Raw genomic sequence first — 23,851 nt, forward strand, 5'->3', positions numbered from 1 at the left:
GAAAATTAAATACTGTATGAAACCATATACTTTAAGTAGTGTTGTGCTTGAAATAATATTTACCAGAATTTCCAATATTTTCAGTAACAAACAGGATGGATCAGTTTTGCTGGAAAAGAAGATGTTGGACTCCATTTTTAAGGTAGGATTGTTTTTTCTTTTTTATATTTTTGTGGCTGGGACTTTTAAAAGAAATTGTGTGTGTCCCTCTGTCACAATGTGCATACTATCCATCCTAAATAGTATTTGATATTAGAATAACCGTTATGCTCCTATAGTGTGTGGTGTGCTGCGATGTGATAAAGACAGCACACCACACACCAACAGATTTTCAACCAGAGTCACGACTGTGAACACGAGAAATCTCGCAAAATCTCTGGAGACTTGAGAATAAACTATACATTTTAATTGCAATTTTAGAACAAAGAACATACCAGGGCAATAACATACATCAAATACAATAATAAACAAAAAACAATAATAAATAAATAAAATAAAATAAAAAAGGAAATGCAATAAGAAAATTACATTTCCTTAAGTATAAATAATTACAAATTATTCAAAGAATAGATTTAAGGCTTTAAAGTCCCAGTCTTTGGTAATGGCAGGAAGAAATTGCAATGATAGTGTCCAAATCCTTTTGTGCTGCAAAATGACTGCATTTGTTATGCTTCCGTCTTCTGTCAGCTCGCTTTCTGATTGGATATTGTTTAGTTTCACGTGATAATCTGCAGATCATACGCACGTTTGTCCACGGGGTTCCCCCCACACATCAGGATTTCTGATCTTAAATATTCAACATGTTGAATCGTAAATATTCAACATGTTGAATATTTACGATTCGTGATCGGGGCGCCTCTGATGTTCTTCCGAGCAGATTCAGTCACTCTTAGTCTTAACACACCTCACACCACAGGAAAATCTGATAAAATAATCTTTAGAACCACCAAGATAATCGGGACATTACCTAGGATGGTCGGAAGCGGAGAAATCGGCCCAAAATCAGCCCGATTATATTGTGGTGTGTACCCAGCATAATAGAGAATGGATAATAAATAATGTATTTGTTGAGCATTCTCTCAAGTAGAGAAACCAGTCTCTCCCTGCTCTCCTGTGCTCTTCTCTCCTCTGTCACTCTCTCTCTGGAGTTTGATGTCCTCCCGGAGTAGCTCCACCAGCTTCCACTCACCCTCTCATCTGTCCCAGAACACTCACTCCCTCACCTGTCCCAGGACACCTGCAATCCTAAGGCAGAGCAAATAAACCATGGCTCTTAACAACAACAGCACAATGAATTTTAGCAAAAATCTGTCTATTAACTTGCTTTGTATTTTTTAAGTTCTTCACTAGCAGGCTCGTTTAAGTGACAGTAAAGATATTTACACTTATTACAAAGTACTTAAATTTCAAATAAATGCTGTTCTTTAACTGAGAACCATTATACCAATAATAAAACCATTATTAATAATTGATCACAAATAATAACTGATAATTAAGCAGCAAATTAGGCAGTATTAGAATGATTTCTGAAGGGACATTGAAGACTGGAGTAATGATGCTGAAAATTCAGCTTTGAGCACAGAAATAAAATAGAAAACCACTATTTTAAGTGTAATATTTCATAATATTAGGCTATTGTTTTACTGTGTTTTTGATAAAATAAATTCAATCTTCTTTCAAATAAATAAAATCCCTTAATTATTTAAAACTTTTAACCACCAGTGTGTATATAAAATAGGCTAATGCATGTGAATTTAAAAGAAAATTATATTTTATAATATAAATATAAATCAGCTTCCTATGCACAGCACTCGAAAGCAAAAGTCTTCAGATTTACAATTTTCTAGAGTAAGATTTAGGATGTTTTTATAAATTTTTAAGCATTTTCTTAGACACTGAAATCACGGAGGAAAGCAGATTTACATGAACTCTTATCTCATGTCTGCTGAAAACTGCATTGTAGCCTACATTGTGACGATTCGAATAACAGCATTAAAATCTGAGAAATTTGAAAAGGCCAGTAGTAGTTTGCATTCCTGGAAATTAATGTCTGCCGTTTAACTAAACGGTTGGCAAATATTGCTGAATTGTCCCGTCATGTTCAGCTGCTTACATCTTACCTCAGCTAGCATTCAAGTCGCGCTCAGCTCAGCGTCTTGAGCCGGAGCACGATAAATTAATTAGATTTTTTGAATGAAGTGGGCGACGCGGCCCAGGCCATTCTTCTGGGCCGATGGAAGGATTTACTACAATCCATTTATTATATATATTATGCAAAGGGCCAGCCCACATTGTACAGCGTCCCACCTTATAATTCCCAAGCACAACTTGGGAAATGAGAGCATCCGAGGAGCGTTGCTCTGACGGCAGCAGGTAGCCTTCCATTAACTAACTAAGCTACTACTTCTCCATAGGCTACTAATACATCGATTTAGCAATGGATTATAAATATACTTTTTATTATTATGAAAATACCAGAGATGGCTTGAATAACACAGATAAACGCTACATTGTTGTAGTTGAGTGTTTATTGCATTTATTTTATCATTCAAAATGTTTATATCTTCTGTTTGCTCAGTTACAGTGAATCAATGCCTTTGTCCATATCCCTGGAGCTTCATGAGTTCTGTGACTGGATATGTGGATTTTCTGTGAGAGGGCACCCTCTGGCGTCCAGTATGAATGAAAAAGACATCCTATGTAGTGCTAATGGCCAATCCAATTATTAACTGGTAATTTTGGTATTTTCCCGCCAAGCAATACGAAATACCTCTAATTTTGTTTTTCTCCAGCTGCGCTCCATTTTCCGGGCTGCTCTCTTTAGGGCCCGAGGGTGCTCATTATACCACGGTGTTGGACTCTTTTCCTTAATCTTTCTTAAGCGTCTATACATGCTGATCCCAACGAATCTTTTTCATTATCAACATGGATATTAAAATCACCAGCAATTAGGACTTTATCTGCAGCCAGCAACAACTCAGATAGAAAAGCAGCAAATTCTTTAATAAGTATACAATAAGGCCTGTATACAGTAGCCAGTACAAACATCACAGGGGATTTATCATTAACACTTGTTTCTTTGGATAAAGTTATATAGAAGCACCATTACTTCGAACGAATTATACTTGAAACCCGACCTCTGAGAAATACTGAAAATAAATTGTAGCAACACCTCCCCCTTTACCTTTTCATGTTTGTAACTGTAATCTTGGGGGGTGGACTCATTTAAAGTAATGTAGTCATCTGGTTTTAGCCAGGTTTCTGTCAAACAAAGCACATCTAGTTTATGGTCAGTGATCATATCATTTACAAAAAGTGCTTTTGTAGAAAGGGATCTAATATTCAATAAGCCAAGCTTTATCATTTGTTTATCTGTATTATATCTGCTTTTTATTTGTTGAACATCAATTAAATTGTTACTCTTACTTTGGTTTGGATGTTTTCTGTATTTTCTAGTTTGGGGAACAGACACAGTCTTTATAGTGTGATATCTAGGTGAAGGAGTCTGTATATGCTGAGAATTAACGGTGGCTAGCAGATGGACGGTTTAGCCATTCTGTCTGCTTCCTGACCTGGGCCCCAGTTAGTCAAGTTCGAACTCTAAGACTATGTCCCATATTTCTAGAGAGAAGAGCGGCACCACCCCAGGAGGCTTTTCAACGGGTCAGGTCTGCCCCAAAAATTCTTCCAATTGTTTATAAAACCTATGTTATTCCACTTAGACATCCAGCCATTGAGTGATGACAGTCTGCTATGAATCTCATCACCCCGGTAAGCAGGGAGCGGACCAGAGCATATTACAGTGTCTGATATCGTATTTGCAAGTTCACACACCTCTTTAACATTATTTTTAGTGATCTCCGACTGACAAAGTCGAACATAATTAGCGCCGACATGAATAACAATCTAACTAAATTTACATTTAGCATTAGCCAGCACTTTTAAATTTGCCAAGATATCAGGCATTCTGTCTCACCGGTAAACATTGGACTATGGTGGCTGGTGTCTCTATTTTCACATTCCGTACAATAGAATCACCAATAACTTTCATCAGATTTCTCAGTGGGTGCGTCACTGAGTGGGGAAAATCTGTTTGATGTATTGATCGATGTGTGATGATTTTCTCACATTTTTTGTGAATAAGATCGGTGACATTAGATTGGGGATTTCTTGTCCCTCTTTTGATCCTTCTGTCTCTATAGCTTGTAAAGCGGAGTTCCAGCAATTTGAACCCATTTCTCTCTCCCATCTTCAAGAAATAGTGGGTCAATTAAAGCCGTCAGGCTCCTCAATGTATGCCATCCCTCCGTTTCTTTTGAAACAAGCTTTTAACGCAGTGGGGCCCTATCTTTTAAACATAATAAATCGATGTCTGGGAACATGTACGGTATCGGAAGCTTTAAAACATGCTATAATTCGGCTGTTACTAAAGAAACCAAACTTAGACTTAAATGTTTTGGCAAATTTTAGACCGGTTTCTAATTTGCCTTTTATTTCAAAGATTTTAGAGAAGACAGTGTTGCAACATTTGCAGAGTTTTCTGGAGAAAAATAAGGTATTCCAGCCTTTTCAGTCAGGTTTTAAAAAATATAATTCAACAGAGACTGCACTCCTAAAGGTTCTAAACGATGTAGGTTTGCACCGTACTTATGTTGCTAGATCTGAGTGCGGCTTTTGATACGGTTGATCATACTATACTACCTGCTCGTTTGGAGCATAGTGTTGGTATCAAAGGAGCTGCCCTTGAATGGTTTAGATTGTATCTTTCAAACAGGAAGTTCAATGTTAATATTGGGGAATATTCGTCGGAGGTTGCTGTTCTATCTTGTGGTGTTCCACAGGGATCCCATTTTATTCTCGTTATATATGCTCCCATTAGGGTCTATTTTCAGAAAATATGGGTTGTCGTTCCACTGCTATGCGGACGACACTCAAGTATATTTTCCCTTAAAACCTAATACAGGACCTAATACTGATGGATGGGAAACATTTAGGGCATCTAAACATCTTTCAATTTTCTAAATTTTAACGAGAATAAAATTGAAAATCACAGTTTTTGGCAAATCTGATTCTCCTAGTCAAATAACCCTAATAAATTCAACACTTTCTGTAAAGCCTTGGGTAAAGAACTTAGGTTTTGTGTTTGATGACGGTTTAAAATTTGACAGGCAGATAAACTCAGTGGTCAAATCCTGCTTTTTTCAGCTCCGTCTCTTAGCTAAAGTAAAATCTATATTATCTTTTAATAACTTTGAAAAAATAATTCATGCTTTTTTAACATCTAGGCTAGACTATTGCAATTCACTGTACTACGGGAGTAGCCGATCAGCTTTATCCCGGTTACAGATGGTACAATATGCCGTGGCAAGACTTCTGACATGTACTAAAAAACGGGACCATATTACTCCAGTGCTACGCTTTTTGCACTGGCTGCCTGTACGACACCGTATTGATTTTAAAATTCTACTCTTAGTTTTAAATCTTTAAATGGTTTGGCACCTCCGTACCTTTCGGATTTACTGTCAGAACATCGTCCAGTTGTGTCTCTCCGGTAGTCTAATCAGCGATTGCTACATATTCCAGTATCAAAGCCGAAAAGTAGGGGTGACCGTGCTTTCTCAGTAGCGGCTCCCAGATTGTGGAATGCACTACCCTCCAGTATTAGATTTGCTCCATCTATATCTGTTTTTAAATCTAGATTGAAAACGTATTTGTTTGAACTGGCATATGGTCAATGATGAACTGTAGTGCACTGTGTTTATTTGTTTTTAAATTGTTTTTATGATTTATTATTTGAGATTTCTACTATCTTTCCGTATTGGTGTAAAGCACTCTGGTCAACTGTTGTTGTGTTTAGTTGTGCTATAGAAATAAAATTGACATTGACATTGATCAGAACGGAAGAGCGGTGTTTTGACCCGTGACTAGGCCGCCTCACAGTCACCCAGTTGCCCTGCTGCACGGGCTCTACCGGAACCGAACAATGTACAGGACTCCCTGAGCTAGTCGCATCCAAAGCAGTATCTACAGCCCTCACATTCTTACTATCCTCAACTAAAGTTTGGATGCATGTCTCTAATTCTGAAATCTTCTCTGTCAGCCTAACTATTTCCCTGCATTTATCACATGTGTATCCCTCGTTGCTGACAGAGAGAGATAAACTATACATGTGGCAAACAGTGCAAACAACAATAGCAGGAGAAAAAGCCATTACTCACCGTGATTGAAGAATGATTCACCTACCACTATTGTTTGATGAACTCATGAAAAACGGAGCAAGAAAGAAATGAAACGGAGCAAGAAAAAAGAAAACAATAATAGGTGCGAATAGAAACGTGAATGGAAGCGCAAGTGACAAGCTAACCGGCTAACAAATGTTAACGCGCTGCACTCGTGGTTTTAAAAGTGAACGATCAAATTAGTTACATTAGTTTGATAGATAATACCACAAATATGGTGGGAATTAAATGATATATTATCACTTTTAAACAAGAGAAAGTAAGATAGAGATTCAACAGAAAAGTGAAGCTACACGGAGCTACAATCACAAACCTCTCAGCAGCACGACAGACAGGAACAGACAGAAGCAATCGATCACTCAACAGAAGCAATTGATTGTGGAAGCAAAGTCAGGGAGAACACAGAACAGCTTTTGTTGGTGATGCCATACTGGGTCAACAAGTCTTGGTTCTCGGAGCTTGTGCTGTTGGCATCAGCTCCTTCCTGGCAGATTCCCCTGAGGGAATTCTCTCCCAGGGGAAGGGCACAATCTGGCACCTGCACCAAAATCTCTGCATCCAGTGTTAATTTTGACAGCAAATTTACATTTAATTTTAGTCATAGTATTTTGACTAAAATGTAATTTAGTTTTAGTTATATTTTAGTCACCTGAATTGTTTTAGTTTTAGTCCAGCTTTAGTTGATTAAATATCATACGATTTTAGTGGACTAAATCTACTTTAAATTTAGTCACCTAAAATTTAATGGGTTTAGTTACAGTGTAATGCATTTATTATGCATTTCTCTAAAATTTCCAAACTCATTGTATAGGTTTGACATTAAGGTTTTATCATGATAGACACCAATTTAACTTCAGTTACACACAATATGCCTTAATATTAAAATGAAATAAAACCACTTCTCATAAAGAACAAGAACGTCTCGGTTACGTACGTAACCCTCGTTCCCTGATGGAGGGAACGGAGACGTTATGTCGTGACGACATTAGGGGATTTACTTGGAAGCCCCGACTGCCTCTGATAAGAGAAAACGCCAATGAAATTTGGCTAGTGGATTTTGCATACCTGAGCCACTCCCCGTGCATACGGGTATAAAAGGGCGACAGGTGCATCCACTCATCAGGTTTTCCGCTGAGGAGCCGAGAACGTGTCCCTGGCAACCAGCGATGGTTCGAGATTGTGGCATGGGGACATAACGTCTCCGTTCCCTCCATCAGGGAACGAGGGTTACGTACGTAACCGAGACGTTCCCTATCTGTCGGTCACTACGAGTTATGTCGTGACGACATTAGGGGTCTATGGAAAGCGCCACAACCTGAACCCCGTCACGACCTTGTGGCATGCAGATGTTGACAAGCTAGCGCGTGACAGACAAATGCGATGCGAAGGTCGCAACCTTCCCGTCGCCCCAGCGCAAATTCGCTAACCTTGGTGCCCGCAGGGACCACTGAGTACATTGCTGCTGGAGATAGCCAAGCCGCTGTTCCTTTCCCCAGAAATCGGAAGGGATTTCGACCTTCTATGAAAGATTGCTTCAAGTCTTTCCTGTTTGTTGTTACAGCCCGGCAGTAACGACGGGGAAGCGAGCCTTCCGGAGAAGGGCGCTACGGAGGCCACACCCTGCCCGAAGGGAGGTAACGTGTGGAGACACTGGTATGGACTGGCCCAAGCCTGGGGCAGTGCTACATACGCCTGGACCCTGGGGCAGATCCTACCTAGGAGAAGGGAGGAAGGCTGCCAGCAGGGCCTGACAGAGCTCTGTCAAAGGGAAGACACGGGTTTACCATGAGGGAAACCGTACCGTGGATGAATACACGTGTGGGATCACCCGAAGGGAATCAGGCCGCACGGGCACCTAGCCGAGTACAGGGGCTGACCGGAGACCCGGGCAAGCTAACACCGGTACTGGGCCTGGCGTCAGACTGCTCCGCCCAGTCTGACTGCCGGGGGTGCTGGAGGAACTCCGCCAGGGTTCGCCGTTCGGGGAACTAACTGGAGGAGAGAATAGGCGCTCGTATCCCCGGGTAAGGGGGAATGGCGCAGCAAGCGTGACACCGGCCAACTCTTCCCGCCACTTACCTGTTACCCAACACACGGGAAGAGGCTGGCTCAACGCGGAGACTGTAGAATCTCGCGAAGGTGTTCGGTGTCGCCCAGCCCGCAGCTCTACAGATGTCTGCCAAAGAGGCGCCGTGCGCCAGCGCATAGGAGGAGGCAACACTCCGTGTGGAGTGAGCCCTCACCCCGAGGGGGCACGGCTCGCCTTGGGATTGGTACGCCAAGGCGATGGCATCCACTATCCAGTGGGCCAACCTCTGCTTGGAGACAGCCTTCCCTTTCTGCTGACCTCCGTGGCAGACAAAGAGTTGCTCGGAGCTTCTGAAGCTCCGGGTGCGGTCCACGTATATGCGCAGCGCTCTTACGGGACACAGCAACGCCAAGGCTGGGTCTGCCTCCTCCGAGGGCAGTGCTTGCAGGTTCACCACCTGATCGCGGAAAGGCGTGGTGGGAACCTTAGGCACGTATCCAGGCCGGGGTCTCAGGACAACGTGAGAGTAGGCCGGCCCAAACACAAGGCACTCTTCGCTTACCGAAAATGCTTGGAGGTCCCCGACCCTCTTGATGGAAGTGAGCGCGGTCAGGAGCGCTGTCTTGGCCGACAGGAATTTCAGCTCGACTGAGTCCAGCGGCTCAAAGGGACCCCTCTGAAGTCCAGCCAGGACAATAGAGAGATCCCAGGAGGGCATCAGGGGTGGCCTAGGAGGATTTAACCTTCTGGCACCCCTCAGGAACCTCACGATGAGATCGTGCTTCCCCAGGGACCGGCCGTCCACTGCATCGTGATGGGCCGCAATAGCAGCCACGTACACTTTCAAGGTGGAGGGCGACAGCCTGCGCTCCAACCTCTCTTGCAGGAAAGAAAGCACCACTCCAACCGTGCATCTTCGGGGGTCCTCCCGACGAGAAGAACACCAGTCCGCGAACAGACTCCACTTCAGTGCATAGGCTTGCCTAGTTGAAGGGGCCCTAGCCTGAATGATGGTGTCCACCACAGCCTGTGGCAGGCCACTCAAGTCTGCCGCGTCCCATCCAGGAGCCACACATGGAGGTTCCACAGATCTGGACGCGGGTGCCATATGGTGCCGAGCCCCTGAGAAAGAAGGTCCTTCCTCAGAGGGATGCGCCAGGGAGGGGCTGTCGCGAGGAGGGTGAGTTCTGGAAACCAGGTCCGGGTGGGCCAATATGGCGCAACCAACAAGACCTGCTCCTCGTCCTCCCTGACCTTGCACAGCGTCTGTGCGATCAGGCTCACTGGGGGAAACGCATACTTGCGCAGAGCCCGAGGCCAGCTGTGTGCCAGTGCGTCCGTGCCGAGGGGGGCCTCGGTCAGGGAGAAATACAGCTGGCAGTGGGAGGACTCGCGGGAAGCAAACAGGTCTACCTGAGCTTCCCCGAATCGACTCCAAATCAGCCGGATCGTCTCGGGATGGAGTCGCCATTCTCCGGGGAACGTGAGCTGTCGTGAGAGCGCGTCGGCTGCACGATTGAGCTCCCCCGGAATGTGGACGGCGCACAGCGATTTGAGCTGTGACTGACTCCAGAGGAGGAGATGGCGGGCGAGCTGTGACATGCGGCGTGATCGTAGACCCCCCTGCCGGTTGATGTACGAAACAGCCGCAGTGTTGTCCGTGCGGACCAACACGTGCTGGCATAGAAGCAGTGGCCGGAACTGCTTTAAGGCCAGATGCACTGCCAACAGCTCTAGGCAGTTGATGTGCCAAAGCAGTCGAGGCCCCGTCCAGAGCCCCGAGGCTGCCTGCCCGTTGCATGTAGCGCCCCAGCCCATGCTGGAGGCATCTGTTGTGACAACAACATGCCGGGACACTTGTCCTAAGGGCACCCCGGCCCGTAGGAAAGCAAGGTCTGACCAGGGGCTGAAAGAGCGGCGACACGACTGTGTGATGGTCACACGACGTGTCCCGTGGCGCCATGCCCATCTCGGGACCCGTGAGTGTAACCAGTGCTGAAGTGGTCTCATATGAAGCAACCCGAGCGGCGTGACTGCGGCTACGGATGCCATATGCCCCAGGAGCTGCTGAAACTGTTTCAGCGGAACCACTGTCCTGCCTCTGAAGGAACTCAGGCAGTTCAGCACTGATTGGGCACGCTCGTCCGTGAGACGTGCCGTCATACTCACGGAGTCTAACTCCACACCGAGAAAAGAGATTCTCTGCGCAGGGGAGAGCTTGCTCTTTTCCCAGTTGACCCGAAGCCCCAACTGGCTGAGGTGCCGGAGCACCAGGTCCCTGTGACCACACAACTGTTCTCGCGACCGGGCCAGAATGAGCCAATCGTCGAGATAGTTGAGGATCCTGACGCCCACTTCCCGTAACGGGGCAAGGGCGCCCTCCGCCACCTTCGTGAAGGCACGGGGAGACAGGGAGAGCCCGAAGGGGAGGACCCTGTACTGCCATGCCCGCCCCTCGAACGCAAACCGTAGGAACGGCCTGTGTCGAGGGAGAATCGAGACATGAAAGTAAGCGTCCTTCAGGTCGATCGCTGCAAACCAATCCGCGGACTGCACGCATTTGACAATGCGCTTCTGTGTCAACATCTTGAACGGGAGCTTGTGTAGGGCCCGATTCAAGACTCGCAGGTCCAGGATTGGCCGGAGGCCACCGCCTTTCTTGGGCACGATGAAGTAGGGGCTGTAAAACCCCTGCCTCATCTCGGCTGGAGGGACCGGCTCGATCGCACCCTTTGCCAGAAGGACAGCAATCTCCTCGCGCAGGACAGGTGCATCTCGGACTGCCACCGAAGTCTCGAGGATGCCGCTGAACCTGGGAGGCCGCCTGGCGAACTGAATCGCATAGCCGAGTCGAACTGTGCGAATGAGCCAGCGAGACGGGCTGGGTAGCGCAAGCCACGCCCCCAGATACCGTGCAAGTGGCACCAAAGGCACAATCGACGTGCCCGCAGTGGTGCAGCGAGGGGGAGTAAGGTTGGATGGAGCAGAAGGCGGTGCGTTCTGACTCATCCCCACAAAACTCCCTGAGTCCCCGGGGGGACTGGCTAGAGGTGCGCGGGGAGGCATCGCGTCCCCAGACCGCACTCTCTTGGCCACTGGCAATATGGGTCTCGGGTGAGAGTGAGGAGGCAGTGCGTCGCACACTGTCAGCCCGCAGACCTGGGAACCCGGAGGAAAGGGAAATTGCTCTTTCTTTGACAATGTGGGTACCACTGGCCCTTGAGCCAGTGGCGGAACAGAAAGAAAAGAAAACACAGGATTCTCCACCCGGCCCTCCTCCGGGGGAAGGAGCGACGCTAGCCTCGTCGTCTCCTGGGAAAGAGCAAATTCCTCCATCTCCGGGTTGTGCGCGTCAGGGCCGCTTTGTCGTCTTCCTGGAGGACTTGGCGGCCGGCTGAGGCGCAGGGGGCGCCGCACTCCTGCGAGAGGCTCGACGCACCGGCCTAGGTGACGACTCAGCACGGGGCGGAGGAGCTCTGGAGGACGCAGGAGGGCGCCCACGGCGACCAGCAGACTGGGGCCTGGCCCTTGGGCCAGCGGTGGCAGCTGGAGCATCCCGCCGTTTAGGGAGGATGTGCTGAATTGCCTCCGTCTGCTTCTGTACTGCCGAGAATTGCTGGGCAAAACCCTCGACAGTGTCGCCAAATAGCCCCGTCTGGGAGATGGAGGCGTCGAGAAAGCGTACTTTGTCGACATCCTTCATCTCGGCCAGATTGAGCCAGAGATGGCGCTCTTGGACCACTAACGTGGACATCGCCTTCCCGAGGGACCGCGCCGTGACTTTCGTCGCCCGGAGAGCGAAGTCAGTCGCCGTGCGCAGCTCCTGCATCAACCCCGGGTCGGGACTACCCTCGTGCATTTGTTTTAGTGCCTTGGCCTGGTGAACTTGCAGGATGGCCACCTGGGGAATATCCACGTACCCCCTGGCCGCCCCGCCATCGAGGGTAGTGAGGACGGAGGAGGGAGACGAGCGGCTTCTGGCCGTGAAAGGGGCCGTCCACGACTTCGTCAGCTCCTCATGCACCTCCGGGAAGAAAGGCACCGGGGCAAAGTGCAGCCGCTGGTCGCGTTTTGCGCCGATGAACCAATCATCCAGCCGCGAGGGCTCGGGACTGGGCGGTCTGTTGACCTCCAGCCCGATACTCACGGCTGCCCGGGCAAGCATGGCCGTCAGCTCTGGGTCCGGATCGGCAGTGGCGACAACACCCGAGGGGGGCAGCCCCGCCGATCGTTCATCCTCAGAGGACGAAAGCCCATCCCCCGATGCCGCGATCGACATCTGATCCTCGGGCGGCGCACCGAATGAAATGCTGGCGGCCCCGTGAGGCGAACCAGCGAAATCACTCGGGAACCGGACGGAACAAGCGCTGCGGGAGGAGTAAGAGGTCCGCGGGGACGTGCCCGGCGGAGAAGCTCTTACCGTCACCCTCAGATCTCTTACACGCCACCCAGGAACAAACTCTTTTTTTCTGAGGCAGAAGGCTTTGTGGAGATCGCAAGACTTCTCATCCACTCGGCTCCGAAGCAAAAATCTGATGAGTGGATGCACCTGTCGCCCTTTTATACCCGTATGCACGGGGAGTGGCTCAGGTATGCAAAATCCACTAGCCAAATTTCATTGGCGTTTTCTCTTATCAGAGGCAGTCGGGGCTTCCAAGTAAATCCCCTAATGTCGTCACGACATAACTCGTAGTGACCGACAGATAGGGAACATGGTCTTCTTTTCAAAGAAATGCCAATGGTTATATAGGCTAATTATACATTCTTTATAATGACTTGTTTACCATATTCTTCATTCTTTCAAGCAGACATATTTATTTCTATAAATAAGTTTAGATGAATCTTTATTAGGGCTACTAAAGTGATTCAGTCGAGCAGTCAGTGATTTTCTGTATTTATTTTGTTGCTTGATTAACATCAAGGACTCGGACAGTAGCAACTAAATTAGGCTGTTGTCCCTTTAAAACTGAATGCACGGGTGCAATGCTGATACACGTCCGATATTCTCCCTACTGTTTACATTCACTTGAGACATAATCCACCGTGTTTACGTGAATACTTGTCAAAACAGACAATTCAACATAATTTAGTGTGTATTTCTCCATTCATGAGACATGAAAGTGTACTCGTGAGCTGTGTGAGAGGCCCTGCTTCGGTGTGTGCTCTCAGAAAACCAGACCGAATTGAGATCTCTTTTGCGTCGTCAAATTTATCCATATGTCTGCTCTTCTCTTACTCCCAGATATTGACATTTTTTAACATTTTATGAGATGTGCAGCAAGTGCATGTTAGCTTATGTCCCGCCGGATATATCAATAGGCATTGATACAGGTCAAATATACGCATCTAACAGACTCCTGTGCGATTGGTTATAATGCGTAACGCTGTAAAAATGCACTTATTTCAGGAGCTTAAGCCGAAAATGATCTCTCTGATGAAAAAAGAGCTGAAAAGGTTCAAGAGATTACTGAATCCAGATTACTCAGCATGCTCTGGGAGAGAGTGGGACGATGATGATAACGGTCCGGACAGAATCAGACAGGGGATTCTGAATATAACACTGCATGTCCTAAGGGAGATGAACCAGGCAGACATTGCAAACACATTACAGACAAGTAAGAACTCTGTATCATGTGACTATTTTATTACATTAAAACAGCCTGTATTTATTGAACACTTGAGAAATCAAAATTACTTACTTGGACTTACTTAATTACTTGGATAAATGCATGCTAATGATGTACATCCTTTTGTGTTCTGTCAGTAATATAAGCATAAATAAAACATGAAATTTAAAAAAGGTGGTTCCCCGAGAGGGAATGAGATGCTGCATCCTGGTGGACACTTTGGGGAACGTTGTCTGCGTGACCGGTACCTGACATCATAGGCGGGTACCCGAAAGTATAAAAGGGCACCTGCTGAATACGTCACCATCTCAGTTGTCTGAGGAGATGTAAACAGGCAGGCCAAAGTCATGGCGAGGGGACGTAGCTTCTAGTTCCCTCTCGGGGAACCATGGTTACATGAGTAACCCGAGACATTCCCCTTCTAGGGAACCCAACGCTGCATCCTGGTGGACACTTTAGGGAACGATATCCAATCATGCCAATAGTAGCCAGATACATAAGACCACTGAGAGTCTGGAAGCCTAAATTAGTTCTCAAGATTGCTACCAACAATCCCAACTAAGACACAGCTATCCGCAGATAGCTATATCCAAGGAGTCTTATGAAAAAGGACCTTCCTAAAGAGCTGGCCAGACCAAGGGAATGGCTAAATACTTAAAATCATGCAGGGAAGATAGTATTGTCTAAGCCATAGCTCAGGGAGACTGCTACTTAAAAACCCCAAGAAGGGGAGCAGTCACATAACAATCCTCTGATAGCTATATCTGAGGATCCTCAGATAGCTATGTCCCTAGGAAGGGGCTACAGGACTAAAAACTAAAAACCCCTGGTAAACATACCTGTGAAGCTGCCTAGACCACAGAGTGTGGGCTATCTACTTATGACCCTAGCAGGGGAGATAGCACTGTCTAGGCAAGGGCTCAGGGAGACCACTACATAAAAACCCCAAGAAGGAGAGCGGTCCCTAAGGAAGTGTACCTAGGAAGGCTTCAAACTTGGTAGGGGAACTGTTAAGAGTGGAGGTCTCAGCATAACGACTCTCTAAAGTGAGAGGAGACCTAGCTACACTCAACACCAGAGGCAGTTAGTGAGGCTCAAAGAGCCAAGGACGGAGCTCTGAAGAGTGGAGGCTTCAGCAAGATGAATGAGAGGAGACCTGACTACACTCAGTGCTAGAGACAGTTAGCGAGGCTCACAATAGAGCCTACATACTAATAGTACTGCCTAAGCAGAGCTCTGGAGAGCAGAGGCTTCGGCAGAATGACTCTCTTAAAAAGAGAGGAAGCCCTGTTCAGAAGTATCACCAGAGATACATAAGTGGAGTGGGGCCCAAAGTGAACTGGGGCCAGAACCAACTCAGAGAATGGGAAAAAAGTCCAGCGCATCACCCATACCATACAGGATTTTAGAAGTGTGCCTAGCATGCACACTTACCACAATGTGGATTTTAGAAAGCGCACAGAAGCTAGCGTGTACGCTTACCATAAACATGGATTTTAGAAATAGTAGAACAGGAGGGGACCGACTGAGACTACCCAGACCACAAAGAGTGGGCTGTGTACTTGCAACCCTAGCAGGGGAGATAGCAGACTCTAGGCAAGGGCTCAGGGAGACCGATACTTAAAAACCCTGAGAAGGGGAGCAATCACCGAGCTATCAGCAGCTGGTCCCACATGGCTAGCCTGATAATCCCCGGTAAGCCCTCCTACGAGGCTGCCCAGACCACAAGAGTGGGCTATCTACTTACAACCCTAGCAAGGGAGATAGTGCTATCTAGGTGAGGGCTCAGAGAAACCGCTACTTAAGACCCTAGGAAGGGGAGCAGTCACTGAGCTAGCACATATATTCTCAGATAGCTATGTGTGTAGGAAGGGCTACGAGAGGTAGAACCGACTGAAACTATCCAGACCACGGAGAGTGGACTGTCTACTTACAACCCTAGCAGGGGAGACAGCACCGTCTAGGTCTTGGTAAGGACTCAAGGAGACGCTACTTAAAAACCCTAGGCAGGGGAGCAATCACCGAGCTAGCACATGGCTATCCTCTGATAGCTAGGCTCTAGGAAAGGGGACCACTGCAACTGCCAAAACCACCAGTAGAGCATGAATTCCGAGTATGGGTCACCATACTTGGCAGTATGTCACTTCACTATAAGGGGAGACAGCACTATCTATGCAGGGCCCAAGGAGACCGCTACTTAAAAACCCTAGGCAGGGGAGCAGTCACCGAGGTAGCACATGTCAGTCCCACAGTAGATCAGCGAGTCTTTACCGATATATTGACCAGAGGCTCACAATTGGAAGATCCAGACCATAGTAATGATTCAATAAGAAGCAAACACATAAAACCCACTAGTCCAGATCAAAGCCTGATGCAAGCAACGACCATAACACTAGGTGGCTGGACACAGCTATCCTCAATAGCCTTTCCTTCAGATAAGGCTGAAGTTTGCCCAGGCCATGAAGTAGGCCATCTACTTAAAACCCAAACAGGGGAGACAGCACAGTCTAGGCAAGGGCTCAAGGAGACCACTACTTAAAAACCCCACAAGGGGGAGCAGTCTCCGAGCTGGAACACAGCTATCCTCAGACAGCAGATTCCAAACAAGATTTCAGCGCTTACCTGAGAGAGCTTGTGCCCAAGGGGAACCAAACCCAGTCATAAACACCTGGCTTGAACATAACTGTCTTCAGACTGCTATGTTCCAAAGCAAAACAGCTTGAGCTGGAGCATAATCATCCGCAGATGGCTATACTCTGAGCAGAGACTGTTCACTTATCACCTAGATAAACACAGGAAGGCATGGCTGAGCTGAATATAGCTCGCCCGCGATCTCGCATGCCCTACTAAAAATGACTCGGTGCTCACACTTCATCGTTATAGCAACGCAAGCAATATCCGCAGCATCAGGCAACCCAATAGTATGGAGTATGTGGACACCGCAGATCAAAGCAATCGCCGCGAGCTGAGATAAACCGAGCTACGGCAATGACCCGAGATGCGAACGCTTTGCCCCGCATCCCTTGGGAACAGGAACAAACGCGAGCTGAGGACATTAAAGTGACTCATCACAAAGAGAGCATGGTCGCCTTTTAGACAGAGGCAAAACGTTTAGAATATGCCCTCAAGTGTTAGAATCTCCACACTGAGGCACATATTCCTTAAAACGCTGCTCAACTCACCAGGATGATGTTTCACACACGTTCAACAGACAGACAGCTCCGAAGACAACAAAAGTTGGTGACATATTCAGCAGGTGCCCTTTTATACTTTCGGGTACCTGCCTATGACGTCACGGGCCACGTGGACCAATAGGACTGGAGTTGTTTTATGCATGCTTCAGGTACCAATCACGCAGACAGCGTTCCCCAAAGTGTCCACCAGGACGCAGCGTTGAGTTCCCTAGAAGGGGAATTGCATTGAGGATATTCCATGTCTATCAAAGACTTTATTTTGGGTTTTATATTTTTGAATAAGAACATACATTTTGACTGTCATTTCATCTTTCAGAATGTGCCCCTATATATCAACAAAAACTTAAATCCAAACTTAAAGACAAATTTCAGAGAATTAACGAAGGGATCTTCAATCAAATTAGCTCAACACTTCTTAATGAGATCTACACAGTGCTCTACATCACAGGAGGAGGGATTGGAGAAGTCAATAATGAGCATGAGGTGAGACAGATTGAGACAGCATTCAGGAGACCAGAGACACAGGAAACATCAATCATATGCAATGACATCTTTAAATCCTTACCTGGACAAAACAAACCCATCAGAACTGTGTTGACTAAAGGAGTTGCTGGAATTGGCAAAACAGTGTCTGTGCATAAATTTATTCTGGATTGGGCAGAAGGAAAAGACAATCAGGATGTCCACTTCATATTTCCACTTCCTTTCAGGGAGCTCAATTTGATGAAGGAGAAATACATCAGTCTGATGGAGCTTCTTCGTCTTTTTTTCAAAGATACAAATGAACTGAGATCACCAGACTATGAGGATTACAAGATTGTGTTCATATTTGATGGAATGGATGAATGTCGACTTCCTTTAAATTTCACAGAAAATCCAAACCTGTTTGATATAACAGAACCGGCCTCAGTGGATGTGCTGCTGACCAATCTCATCAAGGGGAATCTGCTTCCTTCAGCTCTCCTCTGGATCACCTCTCGACCAGCAGCAGCCAGTCAGATCCCTCCTGAGTGTGTTGACCAGGTCACAGAAGTACGAGGGTTCAATGACACTCAGAAGGATGAGTATTTCAGGAAGAGAATAAGTGATCAGAGTCTGGCCAGTAGAATCATCACACATGTCAAATCATCAAGAAGCCTCTACATCATGTGCCACATCCCAGTCTTCTGCTGGATTTCAGCCACTGTTCTACAAAGAATGTTGTGCGAAGCAGAGAGTGCTGAGATCCCCAAGACTCTCACGCAAATGTTCACTCACTTCTTGATCTTTCAGACCAAACTAAAGTCTCAGAAGTATGACGGGAAATGTAACATAGATCCTCAGCTGACTCAGAATAATATTCTGTTACTAGGAAAGCTAGCTTTTGAGCAACTAGAAAAAGGGAACCTGATCTTCTATGAGGAGGATTTGAGAGAGTGTGGCATTGATGTCAGAGAAGCATCAGTCTACTCTGGAATTTGCACTCAAATCTTCAGAGAGGAGTTTGAATTGTACCTGGGGAAGGTGTACAGCTTTGTGCACCTGAGCATTCAGGAGTTTCTTGCTGCTCTATTCAAGCTCATTTCCTTCATTGGGAACAAAGAGCACAACTCAAAAATAACTGAGTTTCTAAAGAGTGAAGTGAACAGGGCCATACAGAGTGAAAGTGGACACCTGGATCTTTTCATCCGATTTCTTCTGGGTCTCTCGTCAGTGTCCAGTCAGGCTCTTCTGCGAGGCTTGTTGGCACAGACAGAAAGCATGTCCTCAAGCCAAGAGGAAATAGTTGAGTACATTAAGATGAAGATCAGGGAGAACGTCTCTCCAGAGAAATCCATCAATCTCTTTCACTGTCTGAATGAACTGAATGATCATTCACTAGTGCAAGAGGTCCAGACATACTTGAGCAAAACAGGTGCTAGCCGTCTGTCTGGAGCCAGACCCTCTCCTGCTCAGTGGTCAGCTCTGGTGTTTGTATTGCTAAATTCAGATGAGAAACTGGATGAGTTTAATCTAAGTAAATATGATCAGTCAGAAGAATGTCTTTTGAGGCTGCTGCCAGTAGTGAAAACATCTAGAAAAGCAAAGTCAGTATATTTAATAAATAGCCTATATATTTTTTTCTTTCTTTTTGTTTAATAAAGTACAATACCCAAACACTGTACATTACAGAACATATTAAAAATTGTTCTAAATTTAATAGAAATATAAAGGATATATATATATATATATATATATATATATATATATATGTATGTATATATATATATATATATATATGGATATACAAACCCGATTCCAAAAAAGTTGGGACACTGTACAAATTACGAATAAAAAAGGAATGCAATAATTTACAAATCTCATAAACTTATATTTTATTCACAATAGAATATAGATAACATATCAAATGTTGAAAGTGAGACATTTTGAAATGTCATGCCAAATATTGGCTCATTTTGGATTTCATGAGAGCTACACATTCCAAAAAAGTTGGGACAGGTAGCAATAAGAGGCCGGAAAAGTTAAATGTACATATAAGGAACCGCTGGAGGACCAATTTGCAACTTATTAGGTCAATTGGCAACATGATTGGGTATAAAAAGAACCTCTCAGAGTGGCAGTGTCTCTCAGGAGTCAAGATGGCAAGAGGATCACCAATTCCCCCAATGCTGCGGCCATATCTAAACATGATCCAGAAGCGCAGGCGTTTTCTCTGGGCCAAGGCTTATTTAAAATGGACTGTGGCAAAGTGGAAAACTGTCCTGTGGTCAGACGAATCAAAATTTGAAGTTCTTTTTGGAAAATTGGGACGCCATGTCATCCGGACTAAAGAGGACATGGACAACCCAAGTTGTTATCAGCGCTCAGTTCAGAAGCCTGCATCTCTGATGGTATGGGGTTGCATGAGTGCGTGTGGCATGGGCAGCTTACACATCTGGAAAGGCACCATCAATGCTGAAAGGTATATCCAAGTTCTAGAACAACATATGCTCCCATCCAGACGTTGTCTCTTTCAGGGAAGACCTTGCATTTTCCAACATGACAATGCCAGACCACATACTGCATCAATTACAACATCATGGCTGCGTAGAAGGAGGATCCGGGTACTGAAATGGCCAGCCTGCAGTCCAGATCTTTCACCCATAGAAAACATTTGGCGCATCATAAAGAGGAAGATGTGACAAAGAAGACCTAAGACAGTTGAGCAACTAGAAGCCTGTATTAGACAAGATTGGGACAACATTCCTATTCCTAAACTTGAGCAACTTGTCTCCTCAGTCCCCAGACGTTAGCAGACTGTTATAAAAAGAAGAGGGGATGCCACACAGTGGTAAACATGGCCTTGTCCCAACTTTTTTGAGATGTGTTGATGCCATGAAATTTAAAATAAACTTATTTTTCCCTTAAAATTATAAATTTTCTCAGTTTAAACATTTGATATGTCATCTATGTTGTATTCTGAATAAAATATTGAAATTTGAAACTTCCACATCATTGCATTCAGTTTTTATTCACAATTTGTACAGTGTCCCAACTTTTTTGGAATCGGGTTTGTATGTGTATATATATATATATATATATATATATATATACACAATTTGTATGTATTTAACAATAACAATGATATACATAAACATTTGTATTGTATAGATCAGTGTTATGATTTATTTAGTTATATAATTTGAAGTGATTTGAATGAATCTATACAATTGTATTCATGCTGAATATATGGTTATTTATTTCCAAGTCTGAGTGGCTGTGGTCTCACTGAAAAAAGTTGTTTGGCACTGGCCTCAGTTCTCAGCTCAAACTCCACAAGTCTGAGAGAGCTGAACTTGAGCAACAACAACCTAGAAGATTCAGGACAGAAACACCTCTCTACTGGATTAAAGACTCCACAATGTAAACTGGAGACATTAAAGTAAGATTCCTTAAAGCAGTCACAATAAGTTTTACTGGCCTCAGATAACAGGAATATAACACTTTTGGATTCATGACTGGTTTTGGCTATATAAAGTACTTGGAATTTGAACACTAGGATCACATGGAATATATTAAATGTTAAAGAAAAACTTGTACTGCTTGGAACAGGTACTTAAGTTTTTTTTTTTTTTTTAAATTAATCAGGCTAGTTTAGAACTATTAATTTTTCTCTGCAGGCTGTCTGGATGCCTAATTAGAGAGGAAGGCTGTACTGCCCTGGCTTCAGGTCTGAGATTAAACCCTTCTTATCTGAGAGAACTAGATCTAAACTGGAACAAACCTGGAGACACAGGAGTGAAGTTTCTTTCTGTTGTACTGAAGGATCCACACTGTAAACTGGAGAAACTGCAGTAAGTGTTTTTTTGTTTGTTATCGAATAATAGAAATGATTACACAATTATGTCAAGACAAACCCATAAATGATAATTTATTTGAAGTCATATATTCTTAGCAAATATTAAAATGTAACTTTTTAATACTCTGAAGGCGAGTTGAGTTGTGAACCCATGTGCAGTTTATTTGGCAGAATTTGTGATTTTTTTTTTTTTGGGGGGGGGGGGGGGGGGGGGGGGGTGAACTATCCCTTTAAGCCTACATGTTTAGTCTGTGTGACAAATTTAGTTGAATGGACTAGAAAACTAGTTCAGGAAAGGTTGAGCCAACTAAAAAAAAATGGTCCCACTTTATATTAGGTGGCCTTAACTACTATATACTTACATTTAAATTAATCATTTGATACAATGCACTTATTGTGTACATACATGTTTTTACATTGTACTTATATTTTAAAAAATACCTATATGTAATTACATCTGTAATTAATTTCTGTAATTACATTTATAATTACACTGTTGACCCATCCCTTACACCGGTCCTTAACCCACCCTTAAACCCATACCACCAAACCTGACCCTAACCTTAGCCATATCCCACCTCAACAGCAGCAGAAGTGTTTTGCAATACAATATGAACACAACAAGTACATTGAACTTATTTTTTGATGTAAGTATATAGAAGTTAAGGCCACCTAATATAAAGTGGGACCAAAAAAATAAACTCCGGTAACAGTTTGAAGAGAAAAAATTGAGTGATCATTAAAAAAAAAAAAAAAAAAAAATCTGTGGAACTAGTTACTAAATAATAATTTGTGGAAGCAGCTTGAAATATTTAATGTGTTTTTACAATAAAGTTATGCTTTACTGTAGTTGTGCTCATTTTTGTAACAATGACCATTGGGAAGAGTATGAAGAGTGTTATTGATTACAGTAGGAGAGATGTTGGATGCCCTGGGGACCAGTGGTGGAAAGAGTACTGAAAATGTGTAATTTGCTGTAATAATACTCAATTACAAGTAAAAGTACTGGTGTCAAAACAGTACTTCAGTAAAAGTACAAATTACTCTTCTCAAAAACTACCCAGAGTACTAGTTACTTTTTAGCCAGGGATATTTAATGATTAACCAAAAAATATTCATTCATATAGATCTATGTGGATAATAGCTACTTTGAACAAAACCCACTTTAAACTTATTAACAAAGTGTATGAATTAGTGGTCATGATACCGGTATTTGTAACTTCAATACCTTGAAAAATATAAATATTAAACAATATTAAAGTCCCCATGGACCGGAAGTTGCAACTGACTTCAGAGTTGTGCTGCCTTTTCAAGTGAAACAGAATATTGAATAAAGGGCAGGGTTTCCTTGTTGCGCACCTCCTCTCTACCTCTTGCTCTTTCTTAGCAGATTCACGGTTAAGTGGTTAAGAATATCTGCTTGTTAAGCCTAACATCACTCTTCACCGCTTCTGGGTTCTAACGTTCTGCCAGACACCACAAGAAAACACTAAACTGCTAATATACACCTACGTAATACTGAAAAATTATAACCCTAACCGTTATCTCCATACTGAAATCCCAGATGGCCAGACAGTGATTCAGCTAAAGTATTAGTGTCACACTGTGAGAACAGAGACTGTAGTGTGCACATCAAATTTTGATATGCTTAGCTTAAATGTATAGTATTAAATAGTGCTCATAAAAGGCTGTTGAGATGGTATTGCCAAATGAAATGAGTAGTGGTTTGGACCCGGAAACAGCATGCCTTACGTCATGACTTAACAAGAGGACTCTCCCCAAGCCGTCACACTGACGTCATCAGAGCGAGAACGCCATTCCAGAGCGGAAAAAAATTCAGTTTTTGATTAAAGATTATGGTTACGGGGCGAACGAGACGTAAGACGTGCGGATCCATTTGCAAGCTTTATTCAAAGGCGTGGTTACAAAACAAGCAAGGTTCATTCAGTGGCAAACAGGAACACAGGCAAGACAAAGAGTACTCCTATGGCCAGCGTGGATCGACAATCGGCGAACAATATCCAACAGGGCAAGGCAAAGGGGTAAATCCAGGAAACACAGGCAAGAATCAAAACACTAGAAAACACACAAAATCATCAATAGGTTCACTGGAACCATACGGGACAGGTTGACAGTTCAAAATCGGTTTCATTGACTGAAAATGGACATGATGACAGTTCATAAATAGTCTCTATGACAGTGACAGAGTTAACATGAAAGACATGGGATGCATTGATAGTCTCTGCACTCATGACTGGCAGGTTTAAGGGTTCCAAGGTGGGTTTCTGGGTTGTGACAAATAGGCTAAAAACAGACTCATTGAGGGAAACTGGACTGACAGACATTTCAGTGACTGAACCTGGACTAGCAGACAGTTCAAAATCAGGCTCTTTGGTCAAAACGGGACAGACATAGACTTTAAACTTAGACCCCTTGACTGAGAC

General features: G+C 44.6%; 1 protein-coding gene across 1 annotated transcript in view; it reads left to right on the top strand.

Moving 5' to 3' along the window:
* Positions 1 to 13,690: 13,690 nt before the first annotated feature.
* Positions 13,691 to 23,851, top strand: part of LOC306860055 (NLR family CARD domain-containing protein 3-like) — a gene marked incomplete at both ends in the record, with an annotated part of 44,191 nt that continues 34,030 nt past the window's right edge. The window contains 3 exons of the mRNA XM_079401588.1: positions 13,691 to 13,883; positions 17,406 to 19,155; positions 20,817 to 20,990. Of these exons, the coding sequence (XP_079257714.1) occupies positions 13,691 to 13,883; positions 17,406 to 19,155; positions 20,817 to 20,990 (2,117 nt within the window). The remainder of the gene's footprint in view (positions 13,884 to 17,405; positions 19,156 to 20,816; positions 20,991 to 23,851) is intronic.

This window comes from Barbus barbus (genome assembly GCF_936440315.1).
Source record: "Barbus barbus genome assembly, chromosome: 40".
NCBI lineage: Eukaryota > Metazoa > Chordata > Actinopteri > Cypriniformes > Cyprinidae > Barbus > Barbus barbus.